Here is a 13,920-nt window from a genome sequence, read left to right on the forward strand (position 1 = left end):
GTTGTTGAGAGGCACTTCCATGCTATCATTTTCTCTTCTTTCAGACTGAGCCCCAGTCCAAAATAAATCTGTTTGATGCACCTATCTCTACCTCTGCCGTGTTGTGGGGATGGGAAGACGCTGGCCCAGAGCCTGCAATTTGACTATATTTTGAATAATTGACATTGCATGTTAACAAGATACCCCAAGAGATCGTATGAAAAACAGGTTTTGCATGTCAATTATGTTGGTTTTAGCTCGTATGCTTAACCAAAGGTCTCTGGGAGCTCCTGATTTTCTCCTTGTTTAATCCCTTGTTTCATTCTACTCCAAGAGAAGCAATGTAACTCTTAGGAACAGCCACAAACCAGAATACTGAAAGGGGAGATTCACAGATTGTTTATATTGAGATGATCACATAGGTTCCAATAAGACCATAAAAGGGTATGTTTCTGCTAATCACTCCATTAAGAATGAAAACTAATCCCATTTTGGTCATTTTCCCCCCACCTGATCTCTCTAGCCACTCTCCTTTTTTGAAATATGTACCGAAGCAGTAGATTGCATAATGCCAAAGCAAATAAAGCCACAGAACGAGGAAGGTAGAAAACAAGAGCACAATATTATTCTGATTTTGAAACGTGCATCGTCCCTCCTTTTTTTATTGGTTAAGCTCTCCCTAAATCACATTAAGTCTTGGATAGTGTGCCCTGCATTCCCATCTGGAAGCCATTTCAAGAAATGTCCTGCAAAATCTCATTCCCTGTCATTGTGAAGAAAAGCAACTGCCTGAATATTATTAATCCTCAATTTATTATCCCAAATATCTTGTCTCACTTTAGGCAGCCTTTATTCTTCTTGAAGATTGCTGAAAGCATCATCTCTTGGCCAGACAGCCTCTTCTGAAAATCACATACTTTCCCCCCATCATGTTGAATCCCATCGGAAAAGACTTCATTCCCCCCCTCCCTTGAATTCACAACTGATACCTTGAGCTGTCTGTTGTTCAGCCCTTAAACCATGTTCCAGTCCAGGTCATCTGACCTGTAGCATGTGTTCACCTAATCAAAAAGTAAACAGGGATTTACTTATTTCTTCCAAATGCCATAATGGTCAAGGATGCAGTTGCTAAAGACTGCTTGGATAGTTCTGAAAGATGCTGGTTTTGGAAGTAATCTTGACTGTTCCTAATAAATAACTTACAATGTCAAAAACTGGAAATAAGTCAATTTTCAAGGAACAGAAAATACTGTCTCTATCTGGAAAATATCAGCTGAAGCTTGTAAATACATGCTTTCCCAGTCTCATAGTCAATCTCATGACATGTGCTCAGTTGACACTTTTTTCTTGTTATGAGGAATGTCCCATGCCTGGTTACATTTTTAAATAGCTGTTCCACCTTTCTTCATCAGCTTTGCAAAATGACAGCACTACCTTGGTATCTTCATACAGAAAAAAAGGCAAATCAGAGTTTGTCTAATGACTGTGGTGAAACTTACCAAAAGAATCAGAAATCAAGAGAACAAACTTTTTAGAAAGGAATAGAAATGTTTTCTTGAGTATTTACAAACAAATTGTAAACAGATCAAGACATTGGCAGGATTATTGTAAAAATCTGCAGTTTCAGAAAAAATGTATATGAGAATAGATGAAGAAAAGAATAAGTTAAGATAATTTGGAGTATGCAGGAAATGATGAAAGTAAATGTAAAGAACTGCAGAAAGAGGAGGAAGGGAGTCAAAATTTGAAATGTTAGAATGTTTGTTGAATAATTGTTGTAAATGAAAATTATAAATAAAATTATATTTTAAAAAATGTCTGTGGCTACTAAGGTGGTATCCCATTGATTATTTCTGTTGCCTAGATGAGTGGCCATTGTAGTGACACCCAAAACTTCAGAGTGTTGCAGCGCTTCAGAGACTTTCTAGTCTATTGTGGCATGAGTTTTCAGAGACATTTGCTTTCGCAAAGTAGACATTATGAATGCATGCATAAATTGCCAATTAAGCGTGTGTGTAAATAGAATTCAAGTGAGACCTACAACAAAGTCTTGCAGTGTGGGGCGAGTGATCCTGTTCAGCATTCCTGACAGCTATTTCAGCCCCCCCACATTTCCCCCTCCCCACCCAGCACTCAGCATTCTATGACCACTTAGCATGCTGAGTTTTCCGTGGGCATTTCCCCCCTAAATATTTTTTATGTAGTTCTGCAAACCTTGAGCTTCCCCTAAGCCTGCTGGTAACCTGCTTCTTCTTATGTGTGGATGTTGCTGCTTTGGCTACACAAGGACCCATACCTGGAGAATGAGTTTGCTATTAGTATACAGGAAAGCTTTCCATGCCAGTCTCTGTCTGCCTCGCATTTAATGAAAAAGACAGTTGATTGACCAATTTATTGTAGTGTGAACTTCCAATAGTCTCTGAGGTGCATCCAGATGTTGAAACTTGTTTTCAGGTTCTGGAAATACTATATCTAAATACATAAGAAATACTTTAATACTTTCCCTCTCTTATACTATTGAAGCAGGATCTTGGATTCTTCTTTTTTTGTAGCGTTTTAATGTTTACCTGCTAAATTTGGCACAACTGGCAAAGAATACTTTGTTTTTCATAATACTCGATATTGTGGTGTAAGATCCTGGTGGTACTTGGAACACAAGACCTAATGGCTAAAGTGTTTGTGGCTTTTAAGAAAAGGATGACTAAGGGGGAAAACACGAATAAGGTTTATGAAAGTATGTATGGTGTAGAGAAAGTGGAGAGAGAGATAATTTTTAAAATTTATTTCCTGCAATATTAAAATCTGGGGTTCACCGAATGAAGCTGATTGCTGTAGATTCAGGACAGACAAGAGACAATCCAACTGATGTATAGAATTCACTGCCACAGGATATGGTGCTGGCTCATTTGAAGGAGTTTAAAGGATATTTAAGCAAGCCCATGGATAACAAGTCTATTTGTTATTTAGTAATGAAAACAAAATGGAGCCTTCATATTGTTTCCTGCTTGGCAGAGGGTTGGACTCGATGGCCCTTGTGGTCTATTCCAACTCTATGATTCTATGATTCTATTCAGAGGCAGTGCAAAGCTTGCTAGAAAGCCACATCATAGGAGAGCATCCAACCTTATGCCCTGCTTGCGGGGTTTCCAGAACCATACAACTACCTACTTTGGAAAACAAAATACCTGGACCTTTGGTCTGATCCAGCATTACTCTATTTCTGTTCTTATGTTATAGCTGGGATGTTTAGAGCCTCCTCAGCAGTCCCTTCTCTCAGTCTTGCTTCCTTCCCCATTCTTCTCTCAAGCAGTGTTTTTAAAGCACTACAGTTATTTGCATATTGGCAAGGGAAGCGGTAGAAGTTGTGTAATTAACTACATCACCTAGTCTCTCCCTAAAATCTATGTGCACAGTTGCTCTGATTTGTGCATAACATATATGCCATGTTAATGATGCAAAATGAGCTCAAAAATACCTGTTCAATCCAATCTGGCTTCCATGATGATTTATTGGTGTAGCTCACTTTATTAAAGAAACAATCTATTTATACACACACACACACACACACACACACACACACACACACACACACCAACACACACATGCACCAGTGGCTATGCTTCGTCACTGACTGATAAAGGTGACTGAGAAAAAATGAATGAGTAGGGTTGCCAGTGTGAAAAGAATGTGTATGTGTGTGTTTTAAAAAGACTGATTCTAATAATGTCGGTAGAAGCATCTCAGGTGCTTAAAATCAACAGACCGTATTTATATGACAGTTACATCAAGGATAGATATTACCTGTTTTATTGCAGTGAACAAGGAATTTATAGGCATAATGTTCCAGATTTGAGGCTCTCTCTATTTCATAGTGGTAAGTTGTTGACACTGGCTGAACGTTTGATTTGAAATAGTGTTTTAACATCTACTCCCCATTCACTGATATGTGCAAACTCAACCAGCTTTTCCATTCAGCCACCCTATTTATGTGTCCCTCCCTCTCCCCATTCATGTACTAATCTCTTCCAAGCAACGTAACCCATTCATAGTTAGTCACATAACCCAGTCATACACTGTACAGCCATGCATCTATTCACCTTAGCCAATCTAACACTGCCCTGTCTACTGTCCTGGGGGAAAGATCCTGTGTTATATATTTGTATTGTTGGCCCATGGATTTTAAAATGCTGTGGGTTTTTTTGTAATTTGTAAGCTGCCTTGAAAGAACTGGAGAAGAGGAGGTTAAGGGGTGATATGATAGCCATGTTCAAATATATAAAAGGATGTCACATAGAGAAGGGAGAAAGGTTGTTTTCTGCTGCTCCAGAGAAGCGGACACGGAGCAATGGATCCAAACTACAAGAAAGAAGATTCCGCCTAAACATTAGGAAGAACTTCCTGAGAGTAAGAGCTGTTCGAGAGTGGAATTTGCTGCCAAGGAGTGTGGTGGAGTCTCCGTCTTTGGAGGTCTTTAAGCAGAGGCTTGACAACCATATGTCAGGAGTGCTCTGATGGTGCTTCCTGCTTGGCAGGGGGTTGGACTCGATGGCCCTTGTGGTCTCTTCCAACTCTATGATTCTATGATTCTAACTGGTACCCTGAAAGGTGGGAAATATCAGTGTTGTTTTTTTAAAATCAGCAGTTGTTGTTTTTAGGTGGGCTGTAGTGTAATTGCCATAAATAAGTGAGAAGTACCTACCAATTTGCTGCCATCCTTTGGTGGTGATGAAATTACCGTATTTTTCCCATGTATAACACACACCCCATGTATAAGATGCCCCCTTTGGGGGGGGGGGACTCCAAATTAAGAAAATGCCTGACCTACACTGCCACTAGCGTTGCAAAAGCCATCTATTGACTGTCCCCTCACCGGCAGAAGTCGCCGATCGCCTGCCCAATTGCTGCAGCAATGGCCAATCAAGCCCAGCCCTTGTCACAACCACCAATAACACGCCCAGTAGACACTGACAATCTCCGGCTCCCGGCAGCAACCAATAACACGTCCCCACTATGCACTATCCGTGTATAAGACGACCCACATATTTTAGCATGAAATTCTAATTTAATAAACTTGTCTTATACATGGAAAAATACTGTACTTGAAAATTACTTTGAAATGTGACTGGATAAATTCCTTGAGGACAGAATGACTAGCAGTCAGGATGTGTATAAGGAACATTCAGGTTCAAATGTAGCATGCCAATGGATTCCTGTTAGTGGATGAGGGCTACTGTCTTCCTGCCCAGCTTGTTGGCTTTCTAGGGGCAGGTGGTTCAGAGAACAAAAATGCTGGGCTAGATGGAGATTTGATCCAGCTAGGCTCTTTCGTATGTTAATTCTCACCACCAACAGCCCCATCTGGCTCAAGGTCTTCAACAAGGGCGATTATTTTTTAAACTCAGCAACCAGAATGGCCACAAACCATTCCACAGCATGTAAGCAGTTAAGCGAGGCAAAAGGGACGAGTTGAGTGTTCAACAATCTAAAAGTTTCAAACAATGTAGTTTGCATCTACTCCATTTTTTTTGGTCATATTTATCTGATTGGGGCAAATTGGCAAGCCACTATCTTCTGTCTGTGCTCTTTAATTTGATATGGTTTCCGTACAACCATAGTCTCGACCTAGCCAATTATACAAAGTTGGCTTTGATTTCAAAAACAGATAACTATTTTCACTGCTGGCTTCTTGAAGGTCAACAATATAGAATATTTCTTGGCATTATAGTGCTTTCAATACATGCAATATACAGACTGGGGGCGGGGGAAGTATGTCTAGCAAAAAGACATATTGCTGGTTCTCTGACAGACAGTAATTTACCGCTGATTAACTCGGTGTAACAGTTTGGCTTCAAGATGAGCTCTTGAGAATCGGTGAGAGTGTGGGGCCCTCCATGAGGTCAGTAATCAACTTTTCTAATTGACCACAGCTGGAGCAAAACATAGGGGGAGATGAGACACAAGGTCCACGCTGTTATATGGGGGAAACCCATGAGGATTTTAGGGATAAAGAAGGGGAATCTCTTCCTGGAGAATATGCTCCTTGCCAACTCAAAGGCCAAAATTAGGGCCGGAGGTGAATGATGCTGTAAGGAATGAGCATTTGGAAGCCTGAAATATCCCATGAGGATTTTATTTCCATGCAATACGCTGGAGTTTTAAGTTGCTTTGAGAGGCAATGCTTAATCACTTATTTCCTGCATTTGTGTAATGATGAATGTTGAGATGTTAATATTTCTTAGAAATATTACCCAACTATTTCCTAGTCAAGAGGCCGTGTTTCCGTAGAGGAAAATATGGGTGTTCTTGTTTCACTATAAATGGCAGTGGGTACCAAAAATGGGCACCTTGAATGGTCAGCTCCTGCAACCAATGGTCTTTATTCCTCTGGGAAAAAGCAGAGGTATGATAGGCTCAGGTGGTGGGGTCATGTGGCTGCTGCTATTGATGTTATGTACTGAAGTTCTGACCCTGGGCCAGCAGGGGGATACTGTAGATAGTTATGCAAATAAGGGATCGAAAGTGACATTCAGTGATTGGATAGTTTTAGAAAATTGTTACAGTTACGTTGTACTGGAGCTCTATATAAGCAGGCTGACTGAGCCCTTCAGTTCTGTTCTGGCCTGTGAATAAACAAGAGCTGTTTGAAGAATCGCTGTGTCGTCTGATATGTTCACCCACAACTTAACACTTTGTGTGATCATGTCAGGTGCCAGTTCACACAATCAATGCTTCCACATGACCCCAAAATCCACAAAACCCATTCCTCTGGTGGAATATCCTCAAAACATTGTGGCTGTCTCTGAAAATAATTGACCTCAACCAAGCATAAGCTTGAATAAAATATGTCATATTATTACATCCATGCAGCATTTGAATTGTTAATGTGTTCTAAGAATGTTTCCTTTTTGGTTTAGGAAACCTTTTTAAAAGTTTTCATTTGCATTTGCCAGGTGTGGGGAATTTTGACTGAAAGAGCATGACTTGTGCAGTGACTGTAGGGCTGTGAAGATCTGCACAGACTGAAGTCAGTGGACCACACCAGTTGACCTACAACATCTGAGGTTTATGGCTCCATGCAAGCTGTTTTAAAAACAGGTTATAACTTGTGGTGTTCCACTGCCTGGATGCCTCAAAGAAAAATATACAAACTTGCCTCTGGTTCTAAGTTAAGAGCCTCCAAGCACAACTTGACTCATAAACAGATTATGAGCCAGCAAGAAGTTGTTTACTTAAGCCCCATGATGCTAATTGATATTTTTTAACCTAGTAGGGAAAAGAGCTGCCTTCTCTTCACTTTTTAATAATGTTAAGTCTAGCATTCCTGTGAATTCAGCCATGCCCTATATACTGGTAAATTAAATGCCAATAACCGTGTCATCTTCAGAGCATAGTGAGTAGTATAACAGATTTCATTAGAAAAAGCACTGTGGCACTTTAGAGGCTGACTGATTTATTGTCGTATTAAGGCATATTTGGTTAAAAAGCACATAAACTACTCCCGGAAAACCAAAGAATTCTAATTTTACCTTCTGAAAATGTCAGATAATACTAAATAATTCCTAATAATAATAATAATAATCAATAATATAGAATGTTTCAACTTTAAAAAATGAAGGGTGCTAAAAAGTTGTAACATGACTTAGGAATTCAAAAGATATTTGGGTTAAATTAATATAATTTTGTTTTGCTTGGTAAGTAAATGTGTGTAAAATTGCTTGGAAACCATCAAAAATGATTGCCAAGTACTTGAAATTTTGTTGTTGTTGTTTAGTGTTATTTAGTATTACCTGATATGTTCAGAAGCTAAAATTAAAATTCTTTGGTTTTCCGAGAGTAGTTAATGTGCTTTTTAACCAAACGTAGATTTACCAAGCTAAATGTTGTCCAATCACAAAAATAATAGCAGTTGGGAATTCCTCACACCCAAAACATATTTTTAAGATTCCTCCCTGAAGAAATTTGCAAAAATTAAATTTCACCTCCTGAAATGATATACCCTATTTTGCCAATGGTCTTTCATAGCATATTTCTCCATGGATAATGAAAGGTGACCAGCTGAGGCAGTGAACAGAAAAGAACTTACAACTTGGCTACAGAACAAAATGAAAGTGCTGCAGTGATTATTGTATATTTATCTCCGGCTATTTTTAAATCTGGACAACAGACCTAAATCAGGGGATAGGGTTACCATACCCAATGGAAACGGCGGAACTGGCAAGCCAATTATTCATCCGACTATATCAAGGCAAATTTTGTCTGGGTGAACACTCATACTGACAAGCACTGAAGGGATTTTGAGGGAAATAAAGAACAACTCTCGCTATGTTTGCTCGTATAGAGAAAAGATACAAGCTTATATCATCAGCTTGTGGATATAAGCAAAATATGCATAGGGGGCAAATCTATGTAGGTGTCCAGAATTTCTCAAGAAAGAACTTTTGTAACAGATGTGGGTTAGATACATTTTGATATATTATCAATCAATTTAGAATATATGAGAAATAATCATGTATGGTAAAACATATCAAGCTTCATTTTCCCAGTGCCTGCCAGCGAAGAAGCACTTTGTAAAAATGAAGTCAAGTAGATATTTGACTAGGTCTGAGCGCTTGTTGGGGGCTGCTAAGTAGATTTGAAGGGTTTGGTTTCAGAATTGAACAAGTGTGTTTTTTTGCAAAGCACTTTAAAAAAGAAAAGAAAACAACATATGTTAAGCTTGGAGAAGGATTTGGAGATGGAAATAACTGAGGAGGATTGGGCAGATATATGGTACAAAAACAAACCCATTTAAGTGCTTCTCTGAGGGAAGTTAATTTATAAGATTTTGAGCAGGTGGTATGTAACATCTGTGCACATTCAATACATATGTAAAAAGAGTAATAGGGTCTGTTGGAAATAATGTGGGAAGGGAGGCTCCTTTAAGCATATATGGTGGTCTTTTAAATAAATTCAAGGATTTTGGCAAAAAAAAAGTATAGGAGTGGATTAAAAATATCAAAGGCCATGATATTCCCCTAGGCCCCACATCTTTTTGAATAGGGTTTGAAAGATACTGAATGTTATACTTTTAAAGAACTTTTGATTTTGTTAATAGCACCAAAGTTTCATATAGTCCAAATTGGAAAATTACTCAGGCATCTACATTTATACACCTGGTATACAACTATTGGGATATTTCAGTCATTCATTAGGTAATGGATCTTATGCAGACAGTACAAGCTCTTCAGATGGAAAGTGCATTTCTTGAAAATTGGAAACCCTTTTCCTGAGGCTTGCAGATATTGACAAATTGCTTAGCCATTAGAACATAGCCTCCATAACGCTACAAAGTATGTAGTAAAAGGTAAGATAAGAAATCGTTTCATGCCTGGCGGGAGTATCCAGTGGCATAAGGTAATATAAATTTAATTTCATATAAATGTAGTGAAAAGGTCCTGCACTGGTCTTATTACACTAAATTGGTCAAAACAATCCCTTGGTCTCCTACAATGTCTGTATCTTCCATTTGCATCTCACAGCCAACATTACATGGGCAAAATTATGCAAACAGCTCAGAGACTGGATGGGTATGATTCTGCAGCAGCTTTCCTGCCAAGTCTGAGCAACTCAAAGTGAAGAGAAGCAATTTTCTATTATCACCACTTGGTTTTCATTCCTTCTCTATACTGTATAGAGAGATCATGCACAATACAATATAAATTAGTCTTTTTTATTAAGTTTTTGTGTTTTATTAATGGCTACTTTTTGTTTTTTGTGCTCAGACAGGTAATTAGTCTAACAATATGTAAATAGATTTCTTCTCTTACACTATCATGTGTTTGTTCCGTTGTGTCTTTCCCTCCTTGTTACACACTCTTGAGCAGGGTGAAGTTTCAGTGATCCCAGCACATACCTTGGGGTTGGTTCTCTTGGAATGAAGATAAATGAGACTGGTAGTATTTTTATGACATAATGTTTATTTACACACATACACAGGCTGAGCACATTAGCTTACTAGGAGAACCACCCCTCCCATGCCCTAGCATTGGATTTTTATGCAGAGCAAGTCAGGTCTCTGTGCCGTTTCAAGACAGCCTGGCTGACACATTGATCACATCACATCCAGACAAGGGAAGGAAAAAGAAACCTCATCCAGAAAGGTCTCTGTCCATTTGCTTCTGCATCAACAAATCATTTGCACACTATCAACTCTTTACTTATGCAAAGGCCCATTTCCCCAACAAAACAGAGTCTATCAGCCTAAGCTTCTTCACTTAGCTTGACTTGTTTAAACATCCCTCGTTCTGCCAAACTGAACCTAACAGTATTGGAGAGGATCCCCAAAATCCATTTTGTCTAATCCCAATTTCACTGTCGCTTTTGTATACCTGAAAAAAATATATGCACTGATGTTTTCCCCATCCAAATATGAATAGCCCGAATTCAAATAGTAAAAAAGCATTTAAATGTTATAAAGGGGAAATATTCTTATTGGGACAATGCATGGTGAAATATATCCCTGCTGTTGTACTTCAATCTTTGAAACACTGGGACTTGGGAGTTAATTCTATGGTTGCTGTTGCTGTAACTTTTATAGTTCCATTTCGGTTTGTAATTATGTTCACCTTTTTTGGCAGGGGGTGCGGGAGAGAATAAAATTATGAATTCAAAAACGCACCATGAAGTGATGATTGACTTTTTAAGCAAGCATTTTAGGTGTTACCCAAGTGTTCATCCTTACACAGTTATTTAGGCAAAAGAAAGATCAAGCATGCCCTGGCAGATCTTGGAGGACCTGCGGCAAGGGCTTCTGGATGATTCCCCGTCATTTAACAACAGCAGCAAGAAAAAAGGCCGCCACCCTCTCAAAACAAAAATAAAACACGGCCTTGAGATTCCCTGCAGTACAGCGGGTGAGCGCGCGCGGCCGCGTGGTTGGCGGGGAGGGTGGTGGGCGAGACGATTGACGTCTCGGGCAGCCAGTCGAGGAAAGGGACCCCCCACGTTGCCACAGATGCGTCCCTCCCCTTCGGAAGGGCGGTGCTTTTAGGAGGAACCCCCCGCCGAGGAATGGCAGTGAAGGAGGCGCCTGCCTTTGTTGACGGGAGTCTCCTAGCAACAGGAGGCCTCTGGTTCCTCCGGTCTCCATGGCAACCACGCCGCGCTTGTTCTCCGGCGGCGGCGGCGGCACCTGCGAGGGTCGCCGAGGAAGAATCCGGAAGCGGCTCGCTCCGGTCAGTCGGTCGGGGAACGAGGGGCAGCGAGGGAGCCTCGGGCTTGGTGCCCCCGCCTTGTTTCTGGTCCAGGTCGCCGGGCTGCTGTCCCCGAAGGGCCTCCGCGGATCCAGCTCAGCCCGGGATAAGGAGAACCGGGATTGCGTGGCCATAGATACTTGTGTGTGTGCATTTATATAGCTGTTCCTCATCTTCCTGAAGGTATCCAAGCGGGGGGCTCCTCAGCACCCCCTTTTCCTTTGCCAGTGACGGGTGGGTGTTTGGGTGGGTGGGGGGATGCTTAGGGGGCGCCCGTCTGGCAACTGGGCTCTTGCACCCACCATCATCCCCTGTCCTTTTAGCTAAACCAGAAAACCATGAAATTGCCAGCAACTGCATCGTGCTATGAAGCAACAGGTGTAGAGAATGAAATTCTAGGTTACTGCTAGTGATTTTATTGTTCCTGGTCCTCTCGTCTTGCTCATTATGGATTTATATGTATCATTACAAAGCTTCTTTTCTGAATGCTGATCCTTGACTGTCCTAAAGAGATTGGCTGGTATTTAGAGCAGTGGTCGTCTTCAGCCTTTTCAGACCCAGGAGAGAGCTTTTGCCCCAACACAACATGTGTTTGGGGATCCACTTCTTAATTACCGGTACACTTGAGTTGCTATTTATTCTGGAGGGGTGGTGTGCTTGTTATGAGCCAGCCTTCGGCCAGTTGTGACCCAGCAGTTGGTCCTGACTCACCAGTTCAAGATTAAGTTTTTGGATAAATTGGAGAAGGAATCCCCTACAAATGGTTTTTTTTGCGTGGTGGTGACTTCCCTTTTGCCCACTTTCATTATAAGTTCCCAAGTCCATGGCTGAATTTAATGTTTGATTGTACTTTGCTATAACAAGTGCTGGGTTTTCTTGCCTTTTTAAAAAAGCTTTAGAATGGGAAAACTCACGTTCCGTTCCCAGCTCAACCTGAAGTTCAGTAACTTGGGTTGCCATATTTCAAAAAGTAAAATTCCCAACACCCGCAAAGTTGCTCCCCCCAAAATAGGGGAGGTTTTGGAGCTGCTTCCACTGCTTTTTCCATTGCATTGCCATACATCCAGGGCTTCCCCTGACGTTTTGCCGATTTGGCAATGTTCCCGCCTGATGCCATTTTTACCCCCGAAAGCTGGGACATGTCAGGAATTTTCCTCACATATAGCAAGCATATCAGTAACCAACCTCACTGCTTTTGTGTGGTAATGGCATCCTGTGCATTAGGTGCAAAAGAGAGTAGACCTGTGTGTTTAAAAACTGCGGAGAAGAGGAAATTGAGCCAGGTGAAATGTGTACAAGTGCAGCTGAGAAAAGCTGTACGGGCTAAAATTCTCTCGTACAGCTATCAATACCCTTTACAGAGTGTGCTGGGATTCTGCAGGACTAGGGATTACTGCATTTATAAAATCTAGTAGTAAGCAGTTTTGAGAGGATTGCATGACAGGAGATGTGGATGGCTTTGTCCCCCCTGCCTTTAGACGTGCCACCTTACCTTGCATTTTTTGCTGCAACAGCAAAATCTATCTTCATTGGACCCTGGTGCAGTTCTATATACAAAATATATTGCTAAGTTTTTGTTTTCTATATTCCTTTTGTGAAGGGAAAGGACACTGGGATGAGCCTACGCCATGGGAGTAGCATTGACAAGAGCAGCTCAGTGGACTGCTGCCGGATCTGGAAAAGGAACATTGGAAATCACACCACTGAATGAATCACTTTTGAATGAAATCATTAAGTTTACGGAAAGCTTTAGCAACAAACATCCTCAAGAAGCTGCCTTTGTCTTTAAGGAACCACTTGAATGGCAGACAAAACTAGAGCCTTCAATGTTTGAGTCAGGCTATGAAGTCAGGTAAGACCAAGGTCAATGACCATTTCTGAAATAATGTAAGTGTAAAAAGTGAAGCCCGCATATTATTGTTCTTTATCACTCCTTTATCACATATCAACATTTCTTGCTTTCTATGTATAGATGCTGTAGGAAGTAGGCAGAATGGAAAACATTATGTTGTGATTTGTAACTTCCCATTCCACCCCTTTGGGGCCTCCTTCTATTACTTTGCACTTACATTTTCACACCATACGGAATTCAATAGATTTCACAAGCCTGTGCATAGATTCATGGTGACGAAAGCTCATCAATTCTTGTAGTGATAGTAAAGGGGATATTCCAACCCAAGTTAAGCACTTTGTCATTGATGCAATGGAACATAAATCTTATCTTTGGCTCTGTTGTACCCATAGGTATCTGTGTTTACTGATGCTCTGACCAGGCATGCATATTAAAGAGGTCCTGAAGAAGAATGACTGTTGAAGGGTAGAAAGCCTTGTGAGATAGGTTAGTTAGGCCAAGAGGCAGTGACTGGCCCCAGGTCACCCAGTGGCCAAGTGGGGATTTGAAACCTGGTCTCACTCCCATGGGAAAAGTGAAGTGTTGTTGTGCATTTGAGACACTGCTGAGATGAGGACAGAGCATGTCCCTGGGAGGCCTCCATATAACCCTCTTCAGATAATATGCCAGACACAGATACATTGTGCTTCCAAGTGTCAATACATGAGTCCTCTCTTATGTTCACCCTTCTCCGCAATCATAATGGTGAGTATTTTACTAGCAATTGCTGTATTACAACTGCTAAGTGAATACCTAACATCTCAGCGATTTACAAACATATGATTAAAGCTGACGTTGTCTCTGGAAATATTCTCATAG

General features: G+C 40.8%; 1 protein-coding gene across 4 annotated transcripts in view; it reads left to right on the plus strand.

The window, feature by feature from the left end:
• ODAD2 (outer dynein arm docking complex subunit 2) overlaps positions 1-13,920 on the plus strand; it is a 93,450-nt gene that overhangs the window by 4,761 nt on the left and 74,769 nt on the right. The window contains exons 1-2 of one of the 4 annotated variants that reach the window (XM_028750194.2): positions 10,978-11,393; positions 12,811-13,062. In XM_028750194.2, the coding sequence (XP_028606027.2) occupies positions 12,839-13,062 (224 nt within the window). In that variant the 5' untranslated portion in view covers positions 10,978-11,393; positions 12,811-12,838. Of the gene's footprint in view, positions 1-10,977; positions 11,394-12,810; positions 13,063-13,920 lie in introns of those variants that run through there. The other 3 variants (XM_077936812.1, XM_028750196.2, XM_077936810.1) reach the window with 3 other exon arrangements.

The sequence above is a fragment of the Podarcis muralis genome, chromosome 12 (genome assembly GCF_964188315.1).
Source record: "Podarcis muralis chromosome 12, rPodMur119.hap1.1, whole genome shotgun sequence".
NCBI classification, from domain to species: domain Eukaryota; kingdom Metazoa; phylum Chordata; class Lepidosauria; order Squamata; family Lacertidae; genus Podarcis; species Podarcis muralis.